We start from the raw sequence: 24,435 nt of genomic DNA on the forward strand, positions 1-24,435 counted from the left end.
TTTTTTTTTTTTTTTTTTTTTTTTTGAGATGGAGTCTCACTCTTTTTGCCCAGGCTGGAGTGCAGTGGAATGATCTTGGGTCACTGCAACATCCGTCTCCCAGATTCAAGTGATTCTCCTGTCTCAGCCTCCCAAGTATCTGGGATTACAGGCGTGTGCCACCACGCCTGGCTAATTTTTATATTTTTTAGTAGAGATGAGGTTTCACCATGTTGGTCAGGCTGGTCTCGAACTCCTGACAGCAAGTGATCCATGTCGGCCTCCCAAAGTGCTGTTATTACAAGCAGGAGCCACCACGCCTGATCTATTTTTTTTTAGAGATGAGGTTTCACCTTTTTGGCCAGGCTGGTCTTGAACTCCTGACCTCAGGTGATCCACACACCTTGGCCTCCCAAAGCGTTGGGATTACAGGCGTGAGCTACCGTGGCCAGCCTTTTTTTTTGAGACATGGTCTCACTTTGTTGCCCAGGCTGGAGTGCAGTGGCACAGTCTCCACTCACTGCAATCTCCGCCTCCCAGGTTCAAGTGATCTCAGCCACCTGAGTAGCTGGGACTACAGGTGCGCACCACCACACCGGACTAATTTTTGTATTTTTAGTAGAAAATGAGTTTCACTGTGTTGGCCAGACTGGTCTGGAACTCCCAACCTCATGATCCACCTGCCTTGGCCTCTCAAAGTGCTGGGATTGCAAGCGTGAGCCACCACACCCTGCTGGAACCTTTGTTTTTAACCACTACTGATACTGGCTCCTTCTAGAGGGCACAGTCCTTTTATTACACACCTTCTGTATTCTGTGTACTTAGTGCCTCATATACAGTTGGTTGTCGATAATTATCAATTTGATGTCAGAACAGGCCTGTCAGTAAAAGGGTGTGTGCGTGTATGTGTGATTGTTGTAAGTGCTGTAGAGCCTTTAGAAGGGCCAGTGTGGCCAGGCGCCGTGGCTCACGCCTGTAATCCCAGCACTTTGGGAGGCCATGGTGGGCAAATCACAAGGTCAGGAGATCGAGACCATCCTGGCTAACACAGTGAAACCCCATCTCTACTGAAAAAAAAGAAAAAGATTATGCGCCTGTAGTCCCAGCTACTCGGGAGGCTGAGGCAGGAGAATCGCTTGAATTCAGGAGGCAGAGGTTGCAGTGAGCCGAGATCGAGCCATTGCACTCCAGCCTGGGTGACAAAGTGAGACTGTCTCAAAAAAATAAAATAAAATAAGAAGGGCCAGTGTGGTCAGCAGGGTTTTATGGAACATCTGAAAAGGGGTTTGGTTTATAGAAATGGCTAGAATTTCCAGACACGGAGAGGTATGTGCATGGTACCTGCCTTGTAGGGCACTAACATGCAGGAGGTGACTGTTCAATGCATGTTCAGGAAGGAATCAGTGGTCCCATCTGGCAGGAATTGTACGAGCAATATGGGTAAATAGTGGGAACAGTGGCTTGATTCCTTGTTGGGGAGAACCTTGGAGTCAAGCTAAAGAATCGGAAATTTGGCCGGGCGCGGTGGCTCAAGCCTGTAATGCCAGCACTTTGGGAGGCCGAGGCGGGTGGATCACGAGGTCAAAAGATCGAGACCATCCTGGTCAACGCGGTGAAACCCCGTCTCTACTAAAACTACAAAAAATTAGCTGGGCATGGTGGCGCATGCCTGTAATCCCAGCTACTCAGGAGGCTGAGGCAGGAGAATTGCCTGAACCCAGGAGGCGGAGGTTGCGGTGAGCCGAGATCGCGCCATTGCACTCCAGCCTGGGTAACAAGAGTGAAACTCCGTCTCAAAAAAAAAAAAAAAAAAAAAGAATCAGAAATTCCTGGCAGTGTCAAACCACTGAAGTTTTTTGAATCAGGAAGGGGTACAGAGGCCAGGCGCGGTGGCTCACTCTTGTAATCTCAGCACTTTGGGAGGCTGAGGTGGGTGGATCACCTGAGGTCAGGAGTTTGAGACCAGCCTGGCTAGGCTAACGTGCTGAAACCGATTTCTACTAAAAGTACAAAAATTGGTGGTGGGTGCCTGTAATCCCAGCTTGAACCTAGGTGATAGAGGTTGCAGTAAGCCGAGATCATGCCATTGTACTCTACCCTGGGCAAAAGAGTGAGACTCTACCTCAAAAAAAAAAAAAAAAGAAAAACAAAAAGAAAAAAGAAAGGGCACAGAAATGAAATTGTTGGAGAATAAAATAATTCGGAGTATGATGAATGGATGATAAAGAATGTGCACCTGCCCCCAAGATAAAGGCCCGAGGTGGGAGCAACAGAAGGAGAAAATGTTAGACTTTTGTCTTAGGACAAAAGAAGGGTTCTTAGGAGGGCAGTGGGTCTTGCTGTGTCCACTGCTAGCTGCCACATCCTCCACTAGCTGCCACAACTCAGCAGAGAGTAAGACACTGATGGGATGACCAAGAGGCCAGGCTGAGACTCTCTATGAAGGAGACACCCACCTGAGTGCCTCCTCTCCTACAGGAGATTGCATCCTACTTGATCACCTTTGAGAAGCATGATGAGTGGCTATCTTGTGCCCCAAAAACAAGGTGAGAAAGTTTGAGAACTTTGGGGAGTGGCAGGGGCCCTGGGTTCTGTTCACAGAACTCCCGGGCAACTCTTCCCTTCCCAGGCCTCAGAATGGCTCCATCATCCTCTACAATCGGAAGAAGGTGAAATATCGGAAGGATGGTTACCTCTGGAAGAAGCGGAAGGATGGGAAGACCACGCGAGAGGACCACATGAAGCTGAAGGTCCAGGGCATGGAGGTAAGAGACTCAGACATTCAGCTCATCTGCCCAAGGCTGCCCTCCTCCACCCTTAGCTGGGCTCCAGCCCTACCAGGGCTTGGTGACATTGTCCACTTCAGCTCCCTCCCAATCAGTCTTCCCTTATCTCTCACTCTGGATCGGCTGACTGATTGTGTTGGCCACTCTCCACTTCCCAGTTCCCTCCATGACTCAACTCTCTTAGGCCATGCCTCCCTTCCAGAACTGATGCCCAGGCCCCTCACTGATCTTGTGTTTCCCTCAGGGATCCAAGCAGTGATGGTCTCAGCACAGGTTTCTCTTCCCCAAATCATTGCCCCCTCATCTCAGATGCATTCTTGCTCTGCCCTCTGGTTTCTAGATGGTTCCGTATCTCAAATCTGGTCCTTATTTTAAGGTCCCAGCCTCACTGTTCCTTTCTCTCCATCCCTCATCTATGACAGGGCTGCTGAGATTCAAAAGGGGTGGGGAAGTAGGTGGGGGTGAGGGTGGGGGAAGGGTTGAAGAGGAACTGGTGGAAAGATTGGGATTCCTGCAAAGGGACTGAACAGAGGAAGAGTTGGGGAGCAGACTAGCCCTCCCCCCACCCCAGCCTGTCTCCTGGCAGTGTCTCTATGGCTGCTACGTTCACTCTTCCATCGTCCCCACATTCCATCGGCGCTGCTACTGGCTGCTCCAGGTAAGGACGGAAGAACCCAGGGAGCCAGACTCTTCCTGGCTCTTTGAGGGACATGGGTCTGAAAGAATGAAGTGAAAGGATGACTAGGTTCTGAGTGAGGAAAGGGGCCTGGGAAGAAGAGAAAGGGACTTGGGGATGGAGAGAGCCAGAAATTGGGGGTGAGGTGAGGAGGGTGCCCAGGAAGAAAGGATTAGGAAGCTGAGCCCCTGGACCTCAGTACCCCATGGCTCTGTGTCCCATTATGCTCTCAGAACCCCGACATCGTCCTTGTGCACTACCTGAACGTCCCAGCCCTGGAGGACTGTGGAAAGGGCTGCAGCCCCATCTTTTGTTCCATCAGCAGCGACCGTCGAGAGTGGCTGAAGTGGTCCCGGGAAGAGTTGTTGGGACAGCTGAAGCCTATGTGTAAGGCAGCAGGGTGGGATAGAGCTCCAAGGGGAGAGTGGAAACAGGAGCTCCCAGACAGGGCCATGGTTCTATACCTAAAGCCCGTGGGGTGATCATTTCCCTTCAAGCTGGGAGGGTGCTAGGATTCCCGCCCTGTTCTTAGACATTAGAATATGAAGAAAGGACGAAAGCTACATGTCTGGGCAGTTTTGAGGCTGCTGGCTTCTGTTCACCTGGTCAGAAGTCTTGAAGCATGTCAGGTGCTTGGAGGAGCCATCAAGGTACTCTGGAGCCTATTTCGTGGGAGTCCCACAGCACTTCCCCCTAACTTCTCTAGTTCATGGCATCAAGTGGAGCTGTGGGAATGGAGCAGAAGAGTTCTCTGTAGAACAGCTGGTGCAGCAGATTTTGGACACCCACCCAACCAAGCCTGCACCCCGAACCCACGCCTGTCTCTGCAGTGGGGGGCTTGGTAAGTTACTCCCTGACCCTGTGGCTGTCTTCCCACCTAGCCACTCTGCTCTTACTCAGGCCAGGGGGATATCTCTCTTGATGGGATTTGCATGCTGATTTGCAAGTGTTTTGCATGTCCCAGAAAGAGGGGCCAGATGAACAGATACCTTCCCATTTGGGTGCACACTGGCTCCAGCCTTCTATTCAGCTGTCTGAGCAGCCTCTGCCCTTCCTGTCTTCTACCTTTAGCAATTCCTGTCCCTTCAGCATCAATTACACCCAGCCTTACTCCTACTTGGCACCCCCTGGGTTCTGTTCTTTTGTCCTTTTCCTATTCCTTTATCTTTTGCTTTTAGTTACTCTCCCAAGCCCTCTGTTCTCCTCTACAGTGTTCCTCTGATCCTGGTAGTTTTGAGGGGAAATGGGGAGGGAGAGGGGCAATAAAGGATTGAGGGAGAGACCAGACATTTCTGATGCCTCCCTGTGGCTACAATCAATATTACACCTCTGGTCTATAGGGCAGTCCCAGGAAATATTTTTGAGGGCTTCCAGATAGGATGTGGAAGGCTGCAGAAGAATGTGTCTTATCTCCTCTCCTTGCTACTCCTCTCCACTCCAGGTTCTGGGAGCCTTACCCACAAATGCAGCAGCACGAAGCACCGCATCATTTCTCCCAAAGTGGAGCCCCGAGCTTTAACCCTTACCTCTATGCCCCACCCTCACCCCCCAGAGCCTCCTCCACTAATAGCCCCACTTCCCCCAGAGCTCCCCAAAGCACACACCTCCCCATCTTCTTCCTCTTCTTCCTCCTCATCAGGTTTTTCAGAGCCCCTAGAAATCAGACCTAGCCCTCCCACTTCTCAAGGGGGTTCTTCAAGAGGAGGCACTGCTATCCTTCTCTTGACAGGACTGGAGCAGCAGGCTGGGGGCTTGACACCCACCAGGCACTTGGCTCCCCAGGCTGATCCTAGGCCTTCCATGAGTTTGGCAGTGGTTGTAGGCACTGAGCCTTCTGCCCCACTGGCTCCTCCCAGTCCTGCCTTTGACCCTGATCGTTTTCTCAACAGCCCCCAGAGGGGCCAGACATATGGAGGGGGGCAGGGAGTAAGCCCAGACTTCCCTGAGGCAGAGGCCACTCATACCCCCTGTTCTGCCCTAGAACCTGCTGCTGCCCTGGAGCCCCAGGCAGCCGCTCGGGGTCCCCCTCCACAGTCGGGAGCAGGTGGGAGAAGAGGAAACTGCTTCTTCATCCAAGATGATGACAGTGGGGAGGAGCTCAAGGGTCAGGGGGCTGCCCCACCCATACCTTCACCCCCTCCCTCACCCCCACCCTCACCTGCCCCCTTGGAGCCATCGAGCCGTGTAGGAAGAGGAGACGCCTTGTTTGGAGGACCTGTTGGGGCCAGCGAACTGGAGCCCTTCAGTCTTTCATCATTCCCAGACCTTATGGGAGAACTCATCAGTGAGGAAGCTCCGAGCATCCCTGCCCCAACGCCTCAGTTCTCTCCTGCTCTTAGCACCATCACAGACTTCTCCCCAGAGTGGTCCTACCCAGAGGTGAGCCTAATGCTTATCCTCCTTTCTCCTTCCCATTTGTTTTCTTTTTCTTTTTTTTTTTTGAGACAGAGTCTTGCTTTGTCGCCAAGCGCCAGGCTGGAGTGCGGTGATGCAATCTCGGCTCACTGCAATCTTCACCTCCTGGATTCAAGCAATTCTCCTGCCTTAGCCTCCTGAGTAGCTGGGACTACAGGTGCGCGCCACCATGCCCAGCTAATTTTTGTATTTTTTAGTAGAGATGGGGTTTCAGCATGTTGGCCAGGATGGTCTCGATCTCTTGACCTTGTTATCCACTTGCCTCGGCCTCCCAAAGTGCTGGGATTACAGGCGTAAACCACCGCACCCAGCCCTTCCCATTTGTTTTCTGTGGTCTGTGACCTAGTTTCCCTGTTTTCATGGCTTCTTAGTTCTCTACCCAATCTCTTTTTTTTTTGAGACAGAGTTTCGCCCTGTCACCCAGGCTAGACGGAGTCTCCCCCATCACCCATTGCACTGGTGCGATGTCATCTCATTGCAACCTCCGTCTCCTGGGTTCAAATGATTCTCCTGCTTTAACCTCCCGAGTAGCTGGGATTACAGGCACCCGCCATCATGCCCAGCTAATTTTTGTATTTTTAGTAGAGACAGGGTTTCACCATGTCTCGAACTCCTGACCTTGTGATCTGCCCACCTCGGCTTTTCACAGTGCTAGGATTACAGGCATGAGCCACTGCACCTGGCTGCCAATCTCTTTTTTATGTAGAGTGAAGCTACTTTCCTGTTTCCAGAGTCCTCAGCAACTTAACCCTTTTTCTTTTCCTCTCCCTTCCACGTGTTAGCGTGGTTTCTGGAGTTTCCTAGGACCTCATTCCGTTGCTAACTGTTTTCAGGGGTAGGGAACTGGGGGCTCTGCAGCCTGGAGAAGAAAAAAGACACCGGGGATGTGACTGCAGACTTTTGAGTAGCTGAAAGACTGTTTTCAGCAGTAGAGAAGTTCTGTTTTATGCTGCCTTTGAGATGAAAAGGAAGAACTACAGTTGTGGGTGAATGAGCCCAAGAACAGAACTTCCTTCTGGTGACAGCTCTGTGGTAGCTTTGGGGGAGGCCCTGAATCCCCAGTTGCTGGCAGATTCAGGTAGAGACCAGGTAACTACTTGGCAGGAATGCTGCGGAGGGATGGACTAACTGACCTCACCCCACTGGGTCCTGTCTATCCCTGTACCCCAGACTCTAGCGCAGGACCTGCCATATGGTTGATACCCTCTAAGGGTCTGAATAAATGAATGAATGAGTGGGTGGATGAATGCCCAACTCTAGTCACATGCTCTCTTGACTTCTGTCTGCAGGGTGGGGTCAAGGTGCTCATCACAGGTCCTTGGACCGAGGCCTCCGAGCATTACTCCTGTGTCTTTGATCACATCGCAGTGCCAGCCTCACTTGTCCAGCCTGGTGTCTTACGCTGCTACTGTCCTGGTATGAGGATTGGGAACCATAGAGGGAGGGATTGACATGTGGGCAGTTAGGACAGATCAGGACCTCCAGGCTTCCAAAAAGTATTGGGAACAAATGGGTTGTTTTGAGAGCACAAGGACTTCATCCAGTCCTGAGTTTGAGCCCCAAGCTCTCCCAGCAGGCAGAAGAGCCTGGACTTAGGTGTCAGAAGATCTAGGTTCTGGTCCAAGAAATCCACTCCTTAGCCGACCAGTGACCTCAGATGAGTCTGATCCTTCCTGAGATCCTTGGCCTCCCCTCCTGTAGGGTTAGGAACTGATCAAAGGGATTTCTAATGTCTGTACAGGCTTTCTGGCTTAGTTAGAGCTAGAGTCTCCAACTCCAATCCAGAGAGAATGAGAAAGAGGAACTGTAGCTTTCCTCTAACCAGTCTTGGGACAGAAGAACATTGGCTTTTAGACCTGTATTGCCCAGTATGGTAGCCATTAGCCACATGTGCCTATTTAATTTAAAAAATACTTAAAATTCACTTCCCCAGTCTCACTGACCACATTTCAAGTCCTCAGTATCGACACGTGGCTGGTGTTACCCTATTGGGTAGTGCCGATATAGAACATTTTTGTCATTGCAGAAATGTCCTATTGGACAGCACTGGTCTAGACTACATTGCCAAGGTTCATCTCTGCCCTTTTGCCACCAGCCTTGCCCTTACCCTGCACTCAAAAATCAGCCTTACTATGGGACCTCAAGGACCACCAGAGTGACAGATTGGCAGCTTTGCTGTCTATGAGTGTGTTCTCCCCAGTCTCTATAGCCCCATTCAACATGTGTGTAAGGAAAGGGGATGAGACCAGATAAGCTGGGGATTGGGAGAAAACGTCGCAGCACTTGGTCGTAGGATCAGGGCCTGCTGGTTCCATCCTTATGGCCACTGGACACTGTTTATGAGCAGCTAGCTCCCCTTTCCTCCATTTTAGTAACAGGGTCATAACTTCTGGACTCTAATCTGGGGATCAAGAGGTTTATCCACCATCAGATTGTTCATAACTATAGGAGTCCCTTGACCCTCAGTTTCCAGACTTTCTTGCTGAATAACAAATATCTTCAACTATAGGGTCTAGAATCCAAGGGATCTCTGGCCTATAATATGTAGTAAGTTCTCAAATGAATAGACTCCCTTCCCAGTTAGTGCCAAGGCCACTGAAGCCAGGGGCCTCTTGGCCCACAGCAGGGCAGTAGGGGAAATAGATATGGAATGATTGTCTATGGCTCTGACACAGATCGCCAGAGAAGGAGCCAGGGAAAGAGAGCCCTTCTTGCTGATCTTGCCCTCTCCAGCCCATGAGGTAGGGCTGGTGTCTTTGCAGGTGGCAGGGCAGGAGGGGCCTCTTTCGGCTTCTGTTCTCTTTGAGTATCGAGCCCGCCGATTCCTGTCTCTGCCTAGTACTCAACTTGACTGGCTGTCACTGGACGGTGAGTACCTAGCCCTCTGACCCCAAGTATCGGGCCCATAGCCTTTGAGCATGACATGCTCCTAGACCCCTCAGGGTTCAGGTGGCCACCACTGAGCCCCCACTTTACCATTCTTTTTTTTTTCAATGATTTCATTACTGATTTCTAACTGCAGCAGCAAACTTCCCTAATCTCATCTTCCCCATAAATCTTGGGGTCATTTTTATACCAGTTCTTCTTTTTTTTTTTTGAGACAGAGTCTTGCTCTGTCACCCAGGGTGGGGTACGATGGTGCGATCTCGGCTCCGCCTCCCGGGTTCAAGCAATTCTCCTGCCTCAGCCTCCTGAGTAGCTGGAATTACAGGCTTACGTCACCATGCCCAGCTAATTTATATATTTTTAGTAGAGATGGAGTTTCACCATGTTGGTCAGGCTCGTCTCAAACTCCTGACCTCATGATCTGCCCACCTCAGCCTCCCAAAGTGCTGGGATTACAGGCATGAGCCACCATGCCCAGCCTTTATACCAGTTCTTTTTCTTTTTTAATTTTTTTTTTTTTTTAAGAGATGGGGTTTCACCATGTTGACCAGGCTGGTCTCAAACTCCTGACCTCAGGTGATCCGTCTGCCTCAGCCTCCCAAAGTGCTGGGATTATATTCATGAGCCACCACACCCGGCTATACCAGTTCTTGACCTGCCCTCTCAATCTCAAAGTGTGGAATCTAGACAAGGAAGGCCAAGAGGAGGACAGGAACAGGGTCTAGAGCAATATATAGGTACTATGCACAAATATATATATATATATACTTATATATTTATTTTATTTTATTCTTTTGGAGATGGAGTCTCTCTCTGTCCCCCAGGCTGGCATGCAGTGGTTCAATCTTGGCTCACTGCAGGTTCCGCCTTCCAGATGTAAGCAATCCTACTGCATCAGCCTCCTGAGTAGCTAGGATTACAGGCGCCCACCACCACGCCTGGCTAATTTTTGTGATTTTAGTAGAGGTGGGGTTTCACCATGTTGGTCAGGCTGGTCTCGAACTTCTGACCTCAAGCAAGCTGCCCCCATCAGCCTCCTAAAGTGCTGGGATTACAGGCATGAGCCACCAACCCGGCTATACTTATCTATTTAAATTTCTATTGTTTTTCCTCTTCTGATTATAAAGACATGTGTTCATTAAAGGAAATATGGAAAGTACACAAAAGCACAAAATAGAAAATAAAAATTTCCTATACTGCTACTTTTCAGTGATATCCATTGCTAATATCATGGTGTACTAATACAAACACAGATGCATACACATACACGTATATGTGTGTGTGTTTGTTTTTTTAAATCTGGGATTGTTTTTGTTCCTATTACTGATTATCTCTTTTGTGACTTTAAGAATTGTTTGTCTGCACCTGCTGCTTTCTCAAGGTTTGCTTTTCTCTGTCTCTTCCTCTTGTGTCTTTGTTGTTGCCTCTTGGTTTCTCTCAGTTCTACTGCTGTCCATGTTGTTTACCTTAGTCTCCCTCTCTCCTTACTTCTCTCTCTGAAGCTCTGGTCCCTAGTTTTGCCTCACTCTTGGAGCTGGCCCCCATCACAAAGCCTGTGTGTGTGTTGGGTTGCTTGTCTCTGACTTGAGTGAGCCTACCTAGAGATCTGGCCAGGTCTGTCAGTCCTGTTCTGTCTCTGTCCTGCTCTGCGACTGTTCATCACCTTATTTTTCTGTGCCCATCTGATCTGCATTTTACCATCTCTCCTGAGTCTCCTCCATCCCTCTTCATTTCACTTCTTCTTGAACCAGTGTCTTAACTTACCTCTTTTTTGTCGTCCTTTCTTACTGCTTGTTTGGCACTTTCCCCTGTCTCTCCTTTGTCCTTTCTCTCTCCTTCATCTTTTTTGCTCTCTCCTCCCTTTGTCTTACTTAGGTTTCTGTTAATCATTCTCTGTCCTGTCCTCCCTTACTGTCACTTCTGTGCCTTCATCCCCTTCTATCCTGGCATCTCAGAACATCTCCAAACTTCACCCTGTTTCTGTGTGTCAGTTTTCCTATGGCTCTGATCCCTTCCTGCCTCCCCTTCTTGTCCTTGTTTGATCTCAGGAGGGGACACATATAGCGTGTGTGTGTGTGTGTGTGTGTGTGTGTGTGTGTGTGTGTGTGTGTATTTGTGGATGGGGGGAGGAGGAGGAGGAGGAAAAATGGACATGGCTATCCATCTCTGTCACCTTCCCTCCCCCACCACCGTCTTTTTTTTTTTTTTTTTTTTTGTGGGGACGGAGTTTCGCTCTTGTTACCCAGGCTGGAGTGCAATGGCGTGATCTCGGCTCACCGCAACCTCTGCCTCCTGGGTTCAGGCAATTCTCCTGCCTCAGCCTCCCGAGTAGCTGGGACTACAGGCACGCGCCACCATGCCCGGCTGATTTTTTGTAGTTTTAGTAGAGATGGGGTTTCACCGTGTTGACCAGGATGGTCTTAATCTCTTGACCTCGTGATCCACCCGCCTCGGCCTCCCAAAGTGCTGGGATTACAGGCGTGAGCCACCGCGCCCGGCCCCACCACCATCTTTGTGGACAGCTGCAGGGGGCTGGGAGGAAGGGGAGGTGCTTTTCAAATCACAGTCCCTGAGCTCTTTGGGGCAGCCATTATTAGAGAGGAGGACTCTGGAATCCTTCAGCTTCAGCATGGGGGACAAAGGTAGTGTCTGCTGCAAAAACTGATGGAACATTGCACCCAGGAAAAGGCTTAGGGGAAGTGTGTGTACATGTGGGATTTGGGGCAGCTGGGGGCTGGATGGCTATTTGAGAATTCCTACTATCTCTGTACCTTGAAGGAAACAGTTTTGGTTCCAGATCTGGGTTCTAGGTCAGTGGGTAATATTAAGAGCCCTAGTTTAAGGACTGAGTTCTGGTGCACTTGATTTAGGTGAGTGGGTAAAGGAGCTGTTGTTTTGGGGAAGATAAAAGAATATGATTCTGTGTCCTCATCCCCAGATCTTGGGACAGGTCCAGCCTTGGTGTTCAGGGCATCACCTAGACTCTGCCCACTCAGCCTCCCATACCCATTCCCCCTCAGACAACCAGTTCCGGATGTCCATACTAGAGCGACTGGAGCAGATGGAGAAGCGGATGGCAGAGATTGCAGCAGCTGGGCAGGCGCCTTGCCTGGGTCCTGATGCTCCTCCAATTCAGGTACTTCTGTGAGGAGGGAAGTGGTCTATGTTGGGGAGCAGGGGGAGGACGCAGCTAAAGAGAACATCTAGCGTGTGTGACTCTCCTCCCTCTCCTGAGCCCAGCCTCCTCAGCCAGTCTTACCTCTCCCTGACGTTACCCTGTCCCATCCCCACCTTGTGGCAAGAGTGGCTATTCTGGGCACTCTCTTGGCGTGATGGGCTTCAGACTATTTCTGGTCTGAAGAAGGGTGGAGGTGAAGGAGAGGGTGGGGGAGGGGTCAGGAGCATTGGGGCTCAGATCTCTGTGGTTCCCAAGTTTCTGAAAGAAGAGGGCTGATGAAAGGCTCACAGAAGGCTTCTGAGCAGGGGAGAAGCCACTTGTGAATATGGTAGTACTCTGAGTTGATGTGAAGGCAAATGGGCAAGATGGTGTGAGGTCTGGCTGCTAGATGGGCTGGAGGAAGTGGCTGTGGGAGTAGGAGACACTGAGGCCACACAGGAACTTGATGGGCCATCAAAGGTCCTGGTGGCGGGATCCTAGAATGGGACGTGTGGGGAGGGGGCAAAATTAGAAGCTGGGAGGACAGATGTGAGGTGGCCATTCTAAACCAGGGGAGCAGATGCTCAGGTCTCTGCCTAAGAGTGTGTATATCACAGGATGAAGGCCAGGGGCCTGGGTTCGAGGCACGGGTAGTGGTCTTGGTAGAAAGCATGATCCCACGCACCACCTGGAAGGGTCCTGAACGTCTGGCCCATGGAAGCCCCTTCCGGGGCATGAGCCTTCTGCACCTGGCTGCTGCCCAGGGCTATGCCCGCCTCATCGAGACCCTGAGCCAGTGGCGGTGAGCAATGGCAGCTGGGTGGGGGCTGGGCAGCCTCTGGGACAGAAGTGTCAGGGGACTGAGGAGGTACTGGAGGACCTGGGGCCCTGCCAAGAGGGACTGGGGTCATTGTGGGAAGGGAGGGGGCTGAGAGAGTACTGATATCTTGGGGAACTTTCATATCCTGATTTATGACACTTTGACTTCTTGACCTCCTTAGTGTCCTTGACTGCCTCTTCCCACCGGCCCTGTACAGCTTGCCTCCTAGTCCCTTTACTTCTAATATTCCTACTTTGCCCACTTTTTCCGTGATTGGGCTCTGTCGTCTCTTTCCCAAATCCTCCAGGAGTGTGGAGACTGGAAGCTTGGACTTAGAGCAAGAGGTTGACCCGCTCAACGTGGATCATTTCTCTTGCACCCCTCTGGTGAGGATGATGATTCCTGAGTGCACATGGGGCAGTAGGCAATGGCAACAGCCCTTGAAAGGGAAGATCCTGAGGAATGCAGGGAGTTGGGGGCTAGGGTCTGAAGACCTGACTACCTGGAGGAGGAGCCCCAGGCCTCACCTCCACCTCCATCTCCTGCCTCCCTTCTCAGATGTGGGCTTGTGCCCTGGGACACCTGGAAGCTGCTGTGCTCCTTTTCCGTTGGAACCGACACGCACTGAGCATTCCTGATTCTCTGGGCCGTCTGCCATTGTCTGTGGCTCATTCCCGGGGTCATGTGCGCCTTGCCCGCTGCCTTGAGGAACTACAGAGACAGGAAGCTTCGGTGGAGCCCCCGCTTGCCCTATCGCCACCCTCCTCCAGCCCAGACACTGGTGAGCGTGGCCCTAATCTTTTGGAGAGAGGGATATGGATAGGAGAGGTCAGGGCAAACCCAAAGGGTGGGAAACAACAAGTACGAGAGGAGACAAACCACAGAGACAGAGATGGGAGATAACAGAAGCAAAAACAGGGAGACTGAGAACAGGGTGGGGGAGGCAGGAGACTCAAGTGAGGCATGGCCATGGCTCCTGCTGCCCTCACTCTCTTCCCTCCCCACACAGGTCTGAGCAGCGTCTCCTCACCCTCGGAGCTGTCAGATGGCACTTTCTCCGTCACATCTGCCTATTCTAGTGCCCTAGATGGCAGTCCTCCCCCTGCACCTCTGCCAGCCTCTGAGATTACTATGGAGGACATGGCCCCAGGCCATCTTTCTTCTGGTGCCCCAGAGGCCCCCCTGCTTCTCATGGACTATGAGGCTACCAATTCCAGGGGGCCTCTCTTCTCCCCTCCTGCCCTCCCACCAGCCTCAGATGATGGGGCTACTCCAGAGGATGATGACAGCGCACAGGCTGTGGATGTGATCCCGGTAGTGCTTATATTGATGGAGTTATGGGGGCTAGAAGTGGAGTAGGGTGTAGAGATGGGGTGAGGCCAGCTTCCATGAAGCAGAATCAAAGTCTGGCTTCAATTTAGGAAGGGGCCATTTACTTCATTTTGGGACAGGCAAAGTAGGCTTTTGCTTAGCTCCTTTCAGACCATGTGAATTGGAAGTCATGAGGCAGCAGAGGTTAAAAATTCTGGGTGGTCCCATAATTTAGATGTTGGGAAATTTTTTTTGCCGGGCTTGGTAGCTCATGCCTGTAATCCCAGCACTTTTGAGAGGCCGAGGCGGGTGGATCACTTCAGGCCAGGAGTTTGAGACCAGCCTGGGTAACATGGCAAAACCTCATCTCTACAAGAAATGTAAAAATTAACTGGGCATGGTGGCACATGCCTGTAATCCCAGCCGCTTGAGAGGCTGAGACACAAGAATCACTTGAACCTGGGAGGCACAGGCTGCAGTGAGCCGAGATTGTATCACTGCAACTTCAGCCTGGGTGACAGAGCAAGACTCTGTCTCAAAAAATGTTTAAAAAGGCAAAAAACATAAAAAGTATTAAAAATTCTGTCTGGGTACGATGGCTCACACCTGTAATCCCAACACTTTCAGGGAGCAAGGTGAGAGCATCACTTGAGGCCAGGGGTTTGAGACCAAGTCTGGGCAACATAACAAGAACCCCATCTCCACAGAACATAATTTTTAAAAAATTATGTAATTGTAGCTACTTGAGAGGCTGAGGTAGGAAGACCCCTTGACCCCAAGAAGTATGAGGTTGCAGTGGGCTGACCTTGCCACTGCACCTCAGCCTGGGCAACAGAGACCCTGTCTCTGTAACAAAAAGTCTGGGGAATATCTTCAGTTAGAGGCTGGGTTGTAGGAGTTACCTGTTGATCCATGTAGGGACAAGGTTCTAGGAGAACCAGGATGATGGAGGGCAGCTGGAAGTTGTGTGGAGCGGTAAGGTTGGCAAGATGAGGGTATCTGGCAGTGATCTGATGCAGGAAGGAAGCTTGCACAAGATAAAGCTGAGAAAGTCTTATGGAATGAAAGTGAATCTTCAAGTACAGCCTTGTTCTTCTCTGCTAGACTTTTGGGACATATCTGCTTTAGAGAGATGAATGGAGTAAGTGGGTGGCATTTTAAGTACAAAAAACTTTGAGAACTCCACAAGTAGGCTGTACTGAGTGTGTCCAGCAGTAAGTGCTGGAGCAAAGGCCAGATGGGAGCCATTCATCAGGTTAATAGTTGGCAAGCGTTGGGCTGGTTCCTGGTGAGCTGAAGGGGAGTAGGGGGTGGGCACAGCCAAGCATATGAGGATGATGTGCCAGCCGGCTGGCATAAGGCAGGCCCAGGTAGGACAGTGGATGGTTGGCCTAAAAGGGTGTCAAGTCCTCCATTTGTTCAGCTTCTGAATCCCCATTTGGAGTATCTCCTTTTTATCCTATATTCTCCATAGCATCTCAGCACAGAGGGACCCCCAAGTGGCAGCCCAATCAGTATAAATGAATGAGTCTGGAATAGTGACCCAGAAAGACCAATGCCTGCCAGTGAGAGAAGGAACGAGAAAGGAATGGACTGAGTTACAGCTTTGGCAGGGCAGGAACATCGGGCAGGTGGGGCCCCTAAGGGTTCATTCAGCTTGTCCCTCCATCCAGGTGGACATGATCTCACTGGCCAAGCAAATCATCGAAGCCACACCAGAGCGGATTAAACGAGAGGACTTCGTCGGGCTACCTGAGGCTGGAGCCTCAATGCGGGAGCGGACAGGGGCTGTGGGGCTCAGTGAGACCATGTCCTGGCTGGCCAGCTACTTGGAGAATGTGGACCATTTCCCCAGCTCAACCCCTCCCAGGTGACCAGCTCAGGACAAAGCCTCCAGATTCTTCAAAGGAAGTGGGAGGAAAGGAGAAAGCTGGTTTTCCCACAGCCAAAGCTCCTTTCTGGCAGAGGCCCCAGGGCCTTGGAGAAGGGAGCTGAACTGGCTGATGAACTCTTAAGCCGCTCTCCAGATTCCTTCATAGCCATCCATAGGTGGCAAAAGAGGGACTTTAGATGCTTCATGACACCCTCTTTCCCTATCCCCCACAGCGAACTGCCCTTTGAGCGAGGTCGCCTGGCTGTCCCTCCAGCACCCTCCTGGGCAGAGTTTCTCTCTGCATCCACCAGTGGCAAGATGGAAAGTGATTTTGCCTTGCTGACACTATCAGATCATGAGCAGCGGGAACTGTATGAGGCAGCCCGAGTCATCCAGACGGCCTTCCGGAAGTACAAGGTCAGAGGGGGCACGGGTCTCAGGATGAGCTACACAGTCTTGAACTGGGAGACCGTGGGCTCCTCGGGCTTTTGGAGGATGAGTAGTCATGCAGACAGGTCTTGGATGGGGTAAAGGGCCAGAGGAACTCCAGAAAAGTTGGAGGGACAAATCAGATATCCCATTATGTGAGTCATGAGGTGCTGAAACTTCTCTTCCCTCAGGGCCGGCGGCTGAAGGAGCAGCAGGAGGTAGCAGCAGCTGTAATCCAGCGCTGTTACCGGAAGTACAAGCAGGTGAAACCCTTCTCCCTCAAAAGCGTACCCACCAACCCATACCCACATCCACACCCACGCCTAACCATTCCACAATGTTGCCAGAGCCCTAACTCCCCTTCTCTCTCCACAAGCTGACCTGGATTGCACTTAAGGTATTAGGCATGAGGTCTGAGTGTGAGTTGTCTGTGACGATTCAGTCTTTTCTTGAGTGTGTGGGTTAGAGAAAGAGCCTTGCATCAGCCTAACTTGGGTGACCCTCAGGGCTTTGGGTCTCTGTCCCTCTATTTCAGCCCCTGTCCCTCCTCCCCACCCCTGCAGTTTGCACTCTATAAGAAGATGACCCAGGCGGCCATCCTGATCCAGAGCAAGTTCCGAAGCTACTATGAACAGAAGCGATTTCAGCAGAGCCGCCGAGCGGCTGTGCTCATCCAGCAGCACTACCGCTCCTACCGCCGCAGGCCTGGGCCTCCCCACCGGCCCTCGGCCACCCTGCCTGCCCGCAACAAGTAGGGTCTACCGCCAGCTCTCTGTGCCCACCCACTGTGTCCAAGCCATTCCCTGCCTAGGGTTCCTGGGGGGCTGAAGGCATGCGGTGCCTGGGGGTTCTGTGAGGTCCATCTTCTGTTTCTTTCACCAGAGGCTCCTTTCTCACCAAGAAGCAGGACCAGGCAGCCCGGAAGATCATGAGATTCCTGCGGCGCTGCCGACACAGGTACTCATCCCTTCTTCCCCTAGGCTTTTGCGCTGCCACCCGTCGGGATCCACCAGTCTCCCCTGACTCTTATTCTCTCTGCAGGATGAGGGAACTGAAGAAGAGCCAGGAGCTGGAAGGGCTTCCCCAGCCGGGACTGGCCACCTGACCTGGCCACCGACTTTCTCACCACACTGGGGGTGCCTCGTGCAGTCTTAACAGGGAGAGGGCTTTCTGGGGCAGGGGGCTCCCCGGTCGGCAGCTTTCCCGTTCACCTTTGCTGGAGCCCTTCTTAGGCCTCCTCCCTCCTCCCCATGCCTTGCTCCCAAACCCATCTCCTCTTCCCTCTTGGTTGTGCCCCGTCTCTTTTGGTCCTGGCTCCAGAAGACCCGCGCCCCACATACCTGCATCTTCCGCTGTGACCTCCGGAGACCTGCCTGCCCCTGGTCCCCAGCTCCTCCTGCCTGCACCCGACTCGGCCCCACTCCTGACTTGCCTTATTTATTTGTTCGACACGTCTCTGAATGTATCCGCCTCGGTCCCCACCTCAGCCTTCGCTGCGTACGCCCCTCGTATTTCAGGGCTGACCGTGCCCACCACCCGACTCCGCATGTTTGCGTCTTTCTTCCCTCTCTGGCCCTGTGTTACCCCATCACCCGACTCTGGCCACCGACCTCAGGGCCGAAGGGGAGGGGGTGTACAGAGGAACGCGTTGCGGAGTCTGCCCCGTCCCCCGAGGGGTGGGGGCTTGTACATACTGTAAGATACAGAGTATAGTGAAGAATCTATTTAAGGCGCCGCAGGGAGGGCTGCACGGCCGGGCTTGTGGTTCTCTGGCGCGGCGGGGGCCACCTGCCAGCTCCACGGGCACTTTCTACTTGTGCATGGGCTTGGTTTATACGAATTGCCATTAAACATCGCTGCACCAGCAAGCCTCCGGCCTCTGTCTGCGGGGGCGGGGCGGGGCGGGGCGGGGCCTCGGCCGGCTGGAAGCAGCCACGCGCCCCGGGCCTCGGATCTGCGCCCAGGCAGGGCGGGCGCGGAGTTTTCCGCCTCCGACGTGTTTCCGGCCTTAAAGGCATTCCGCCCTTCCCTTTAAGACGCACCGCCCCCCTCTCAGTCACTCCCAAGATGGCGGACCTACTGGGCTCCATCCTGAGCTCCATGGAGAAGCCACCCAGCCTCGGTGACCAGGAGACTCGGCGCAAGGCCCGAGGTGAGGATCCCAAATTCACAACCGCCTTCCTTAGCCCGGTTCTCGCGACCGCACTTTTCCCTCTTTGGACAATGCCGCCGCCTCAACATTGAAAGACCCCCTTCACAGGCCTCTTCCGAGACCCTCAGAGTCCCTAAAAGGGCTGCTGACACGCCCGGTGTTCTTAGCGGACAGTGATTGGCTACCTGAAAGATAGCGCTAGCCTCCTGCCTCCTCTCCCGACCCGGGCCTTCCGTAGTCCTTGTTTCCCATTAGCCGGTCGGCCCGCCTGTCCGCTGCTTGGCTGCTCTGATTGGTAAGATGCCTCCAACCTGTCGCACTCCTTCCCCGCCCACCTCTAGCTCTATTTCGATTGGATTTAGGGCACGCCCATCCGCTATGCCTTCATCTCTATTGGCTAGCTCAACTTAAAGCTCTGCCTCCTGAGACCTGTTCGACCTTCCTTCGGACCCACCCCAGCCTCAGCACTCCCATTGGTTGCCGGGTCTTCCGTGTCTTCTCGCCCCTCCTGCTTCATTTAACCCCGTCCCTTCTGCCTTCTTCCGACAACCTTTTTGTCATCTGTAGCCTTAAATTCCCAGGCTGTCCGGGCGGATCGTGGTGTTGATTGGAGGAGGGATGAGAAAGCCCGCCGGGTCCGATTGGCCACTGTCTCCGCCTGCATTCTCTGAGTAGCTTCCTTGCGGGCGGGCGGGTTGGAGTTCGGCAGCCGGCGTAGGGCGCAGCCCGGTGGGACGGTGGGAGTTTGCCTGGGGTTGCCTGTGCCGCTGCGGGATGACCTTGGCGGAACGCCGAACTCCAACTTCCAAACCTGCCAGCCTTGAGCGCGGACGAGCCCTATCCCGGCTCCTCACCGTGCCCCAGGGGGACCAGGGCAGGCAGGACGCCTTCAAATGTTTAAAGGCTGCTGAATGCCTACACTTCGTCCCTTATTTCTTGAACCACTGTTAGGGGCCAGGGATACCCCTCAGGCCAAAATCCGGAGCTGGGACACTCATTGATACAGTGATCTCACGGAAGTTTAATAACCAACTTGATAGTGCTCTGAGAGAAAAATAATTGTGAGAGCGGCCACCTGAGGTTCTCCCTCAGTCAAGAGTGAGCTGAGATCAGAACAGATGATTCCGTAAATGAGAGAGAGAAGCAAAGCGTTACAGGCAGAAGAGAAGCCTATCTGAAATCTCTGAGGAAGAAGGAAGCATGATGGGAATGGGGAACTGGAATTCTTTAATGCTCCGATGACTGTCTAAGTGGGGGATCACCAGCGGCGTTGACAGACTAGGAAGCTTAAGGTAGTCACTCGCCTGAGGTCACATGGTTGGTTTGGTAGGTGGCAGAGTTTCAAACCCAGACGTGACTGGGTTAGAAGCCTGTTTTTGTTTGTTTGTTTTTTGAGACACAGTTTAGCTCTTGTTGCCCGGGCTGGAGTGCAATGATGCCATCTCAGCTTACTGCAACCTCCACCTCCTGGGTTCAAGTGATTCTCGTGCCTCAGCCTCCCGAGTAGCTGGGGATTACAGGCGTGTGCCACCAGGCCCGGCTAATTTTTGTATTTTTAATAGAGATGGGGTTTTGCCAGGTTGGCCCGGCTGGTCTTGAATTCCTGACCTCAGGTGATCCGCCCACCTTAGCCTCCCAAAGTGTTGGGATTACAGGGGTGAGCCACCACACCTGGCCTGAAGCCTGTGTTCTTAACCATAATCTTATGTCTCTTCTCTAGATGCAGAGAAGAATCGAAACCAAGTAAAAACCGAGTATAAACTGGTAGCTCACACCTGTAATCCCAGCACTTTGAGAGGCCGAGGTGGACGGACTGCTTGAGCCCAGGAGTTCAAGACCAGCCTGGGCAACATGGAGAAACCATGTCTGTACAAAAAAAAAAATACAAAAATTGGCTAGGCGTGGTGGCTCTAGCCTGTAATCCCAGCACTTTGGGAGGCCGAGGCAGGCCCATCACAAGGTCAAGAGATCGAGCCATCCTGGCCAACATGGTGAAACCCCGTCTCTACTGAAAATACAAAAATTAGCTGGGTGTGGTGATGTGTGCCTGCAGTCCCAGCTACTCAGGAAGCTGAGGCAGGAGAATCGCTTGAACCCGGGAAGTGGAGGTGGCAGTGAGCTGAGATCGCGCCACTGCACTCCAGCCTGGCCACAGAGTGAGACCCCATCTCAAAAAAAAAAAAAAAAAAAAAAAAAAAAAAAAATTCCCCAGATTTGATGGCGCACTCCTGTGGTCCCAATTCTCTACAGGCTGAGGTGGGGAGAATCGCTTCAGCCTGGGAGGTTGAGGCTGCAGTGAGAGGTGATTGCACCGTTGTACTCCAGTCTGGGTGATGGAGTTGAGACTTTGTTTCCAACAACAAAAAACGAGATGCGCTGATGGTCAGAGGGATGAGAGCTTCTAGGCTATCAGGCCCTGGGGCTCCAGAGGATAAGGGAATAGTAGATGAACAGGGTTCCTGCCTTCCAGGAACTCATACTATGCTAGAGGAGACAAACAAAAAGTTATTTTTTTTTTTTTTTTGAAACGGGGTTTCGCCTTTGTTACCCAGGCTGGAGTGCAATGGCGCGGTCTCGGCTCACCGCAACCTCCGCCTCCTGGGTTCAGGCAATTCTCCTGCCTCAGCTTCCTGAGTAGCTGGGATTACAGGCACGCGCCACCATGCCCAGCTAATTTTTTGTATTTTTAGTAGAGACGGGGTTTCACCATGTTGACCAGGATGGTCTCGATCTCTTGACCTCGTGATCCACCCGCCTCGGCCTCCCAAAGTGCTGGGATTACAGGCTTGAGCCACCGCGCCCGGCAACAAAAAGTTATGATATGTTAGTTCTCTATCTATGCTTTGCTGGGTGTCCGAGCCAAAGGAGCTTGGAGCCCAGGGGAAGAAGTAACCCTTGAGATCGTGGTGGATCTCAACGTTTGCAAGAGGAGGAAAAGCATTCCAGGCAGAGGAACAACATGTGTAAAGGCATGGAGTTATTTTAAAATGGGGAGAGGGCTGGGTGTGGTGGCTCATGCCTATAATCCCAGCACTTTCGGAGGCTGAGGCAGGTAGATCATCTGAGATCAGGAGTTCAAGACCAGCCTAACCAACATGGTGAAAGCTCGTCTCTACAAAAAATACCGAAAAAAAAATTAGTCGGGTGTGGTGGTTCACACCTGTAATCCCAGGTACTTGGGAGGCTGAGGCAGGAGAGTCGCTGGAAACTGGGAGGCAGAGGTTGCAGTGAGCCGAGATTGTGCCACTGCACCCCTGCCTGGGCACATAGTGAGACTCTGTCAATCAGTCAATCAATCAATAAATGATGGGGAGAGGTTCAGTGCAGCTGGAGGGGATTCAGATCTCTGGAAGAAGTAGGCCTTAAGGATGGAAAGGATTTGAAATGGCAAAAGAGAAAAACATCTCAGGCCAAAGAGCAGGAATAGGAAGAAGCATGCACCCAAATGTCGAGAGGTAGTAAAATCACATTGTGGGGAAGACAGGTAAGAGTAAGGAGCCCAGGTTAGAAATTCATCCTCCTCCTCTTGAGGCAGAGGAGATCTGGTGCAGAGGCAAGATCTAAGGAAGAGGAAGAAAGTTAAATAAGACCCCTAGCCAGGCGAGGGGACTCATAGCTGTAATCCCAGCACTTTGTGAGGTTGGTCTTGAACACCTAGCCTCAAGTTATCCTCCCACCCCGGCCTCTCAAATTGCTTGAGAGGCTTGAGCCTCTGCACCCAGCCCTGGCTAATTTTTTTGTTTTTTTTTTTGAGATGGAGTCTTGCTCTGTTGCCCAGGCTGGAGTGCAGTGGTGTGATCTTAGCACACTGCAACCTCTACCTCCCAGATTCAAGCAATTCTCCTGCCTCAGCCTCCCAAGTAGCTGGGACTACAGGCACATGCCACCATGCCCAGCTAATTTTTGCATTTTTAGTAAAGATGGAGTTTCACCATATTGCCCAGGCTGGTCCTGAACTCTTGACTTTGTGGTCTGCCCCTGTCGGCCTCCCAAAGTGCTGGGATTACAGGCATGAGCCACCATACCTGGCCTAATTTTTTTTAAAAAGTTTAAAGTTGGGGTCTCAGGCATCTTCAGGCAAGAGGCAGGCAGATCTCTAGAGCCCAGGAGGTCAGAAAAAAAAAAGACACTTCACAGCTAACCTTGGACACCTACACTCCCAAAGGAGAAGGGTGTCAGATTATCCATTTCTGCTTCATCCTGTCTCTAGAAGTGGGAAGTGGGGGATTTCACAAAATGTAGGAAGTTAAATAATTTCCCCTTCTGGCTGGGCGTGGTGGCTCACGCCTGTAATCCCAGCACTTTGGGAGGCCAAGGGAGGAGGATCACAAGGTCAGGAGTTTGAGACCAGCCTGGCCAATATACCGAAACCCTGTCTCTACTGAAAATACAAAAATTAGCTGGGCATGGTGGTGGGCGCCTATAATCCCAGCTACCCAGGAGGCTGAGGCAGGAAAATCACTTGGACCCAGGAGGCAGAGGTTGCAGTGAGCCATGATCATGACACTACACTCCAGCCTAGGTGACAGAGTGGTCCATCTAAAAAAAAAAAAAATTTTTTTTGGCCAGGTGTGGTGGTTCACAACACCTATAATCCCAGCACTTTGGGAGGCCGAGGTGGGTGGATCACGTGGTCAACAGATCGATACCATCCTGGCCAACATGGTAAACCCCATCTCTACTAAAAAATGCAAAAATTAGCTAGGCGTGGTGGTGCATGCCTGTAGTCCCAGCTACTCGGGAGGCTGAGACAGGAGAATTGCTTAAACCCGGGAAGCGGAGGTTGCAGTGGGCTGAAATTGCACCACTGCATTCCAGCCTGGTGCCCGGTGACAGAGCGAGACTTTGTCTCAAAAAAAAAAATTTTTTTTTAATGCAATTAAAAAATAAATAAATAAATAAAAATTTTTTTGCCTTTTTCCTATGTAGGCAATGAGATAATAGACTCTTTGAGGCCAGGGTCTTAGTCTGTTCTCCACACTTTCCTGGATGCATTATAGTTCTTTTTTTTTTTTTTCTTTCTTTCTTTCTTTTTTTTTAAGACAGGGTCTTGCCCTGTCACCTAGACCTCTCAGGCTCAAGTGATCTTCCTATCTCAACCTCCCGAGTAGCTGGAACTACAGGCATGCATCACCATGCCTAATTCTTTATTTTTTGTAGAGACAGAGTCTCACTATATTGCCCACACTGGTCTCAAACTCCTGACCTCAAGCAGTTCTCCCACCTCAGCCTTCCAAAGTGCTGGGATTGCACACGCTCAGCCCAAACATTTATTTAATGCCAACAATGTACAAAGAACTAACTCTAGGCTGGGCATGGTGGCTCACACCTATAACCCCAGCACTTTGAAAGGCCAAGGTGGGAGGATTGCTTGAGGCCAATTGGAGACCAGGCTGGGTAACAAACAGACCCCATCTTTTTTTTCTTTTTTTTTTTTTTTTTTTTTTTTTTGAGACGGAGTTTCGCTCTTGCTACCCAGGCTGGAGTGCAATGGCGCGATCTTGGCTCACCGCAACCTCCACCTCCCAGGTTCAGGCAATTCTCCTGCCCCAGCCTCCTGAGTCGCTGGGATTACAGGCACACGCCACCATGCCCAGCTGATTTTTTGTATTTTTAGTAGAGACGGGGTTTCACCATGTTGACCAGGATGGTCTCGATCTCTTGACCTCGTGATCCACCCGCCTCTGCCTCCCACAGTGCTGGGATTACAGGCTTGAGCCACCGCGCCCGGCTGCTTTTTTTTTCTTGAGACGGAGTCTCGCTTTGTCACCAGGCTGGAGTGCAGTGTGCAATCTTGATTCACTGCAACCTCCACCTCCTGGGTTCAAGCTATTCTCCTGCCTTAGCCGCCCGAGTAGCTGGGACTACAGGCATGCTCCACTATGCTCGTCTAACTTTTTTTGCATTTTTAGTAGAGATGGGGTTTCTTTTTTTTTTTTTTTTTTTTTTTT

At 51.7% G+C, this 24,435-nt stretch overlaps 2 protein-coding genes across 13 annotated transcripts in view; both read left to right on the plus strand.

Moving 5' to 3' along the window:
* The window catches only part of CAMTA2 (calmodulin binding transcription activator 2), a 20,696-nt gene extending 2,496 nt beyond the window's left edge, over window positions 1–18,200 (plus strand). For 2 of the 11 annotated variants that reach the window (XM_032268734.1, XM_032268736.1), the window contains 20 exons: window positions 2,458–2,525; window positions 2,609–2,744; window positions 3,337–3,423; window positions 3,675–3,828; window positions 4,148–4,282; window positions 4,883–5,820; window positions 7,146–7,272; window positions 8,590–8,724; window positions 11,763–11,878; window positions 12,517–12,701; window positions 13,027–13,105; window positions 13,278–13,500; window positions 13,729–14,033; window positions 15,704–15,900; window positions 16,137–16,320; window positions 16,524–16,595; window positions 16,709–16,729; window positions 16,896–17,083; window positions 17,215–17,289; window positions 17,374–18,196. In XM_032268734.1, the coding sequence (XP_032124625.1) occupies window positions 2,458–2,525; window positions 2,609–2,744; window positions 3,337–3,423; window positions 3,675–3,828; window positions 4,148–4,282; window positions 4,883–5,820; window positions 7,146–7,272; window positions 8,590–8,724; window positions 11,763–11,878; window positions 12,517–12,701; window positions 13,027–13,105; window positions 13,278–13,500; window positions 13,729–14,033; window positions 15,704–15,900; window positions 16,137–16,320; window positions 16,524–16,595; window positions 16,709–16,729; window positions 16,896–17,083; window positions 17,215–17,289; window positions 17,374–17,437 (3,489 nt within the window). In that variant the 3' untranslated portion in view covers window positions 17,438–18,196. Of the gene's footprint in view, window positions 1–2,457; window positions 2,526–2,608; window positions 2,745–3,284; window positions 3,424–3,674; window positions 3,829–4,147; window positions 4,283–4,882; window positions 5,821–7,145; window positions 7,273–8,589; window positions 8,725–11,762; window positions 11,879–12,516; window positions 12,702–13,026; window positions 13,106–13,277; window positions 13,501–13,728; window positions 14,034–15,703; window positions 15,901–16,136; window positions 16,321–16,523; window positions 16,596–16,708; window positions 16,730–16,895; window positions 17,084–17,214; window positions 17,290–17,373 lie in introns of those variants that run through there. The other 9 variants (XM_032268731.1, XM_032268730.1, XM_032268737.1 and 6 more) reach the window with 9 other exon arrangements.
* A 10-nt stretch (window positions 18,201–18,210) lies between these two features.
* Window positions 18,211–24,435, plus strand: part of SPAG7 (sperm associated antigen 7) — a 10,923-nt gene continuing 4,698 nt past the window's right edge. Inside the window, exon 1 of one of the 2 annotated variants that reach the window (XM_032268756.1) lies at window positions 18,211–18,484. In XM_032268756.1, coding sequence (XP_032124647.1) covers window positions 18,400–18,484 — 85 coding nt within the window. In that variant the 5' untranslated portion in view covers window positions 18,211–18,399. The remainder of the gene's footprint in view (window positions 18,485–24,435) is intronic. The other variant, XM_032268757.1, reaches the window with a different exon arrangement.

Source organism: Sapajus apella, unplaced genomic scaffold (genome assembly GCF_009761245.1).
Source record: "Sapajus apella isolate SASKATOON/1434 unplaced genomic scaffold, GSC_monkey_1.0 scaffold186, whole genome shotgun sequence".
Taxonomy (NCBI): Eukaryota; Metazoa; Chordata; class Mammalia; order Primates; family Cebidae; genus Sapajus; species Sapajus apella.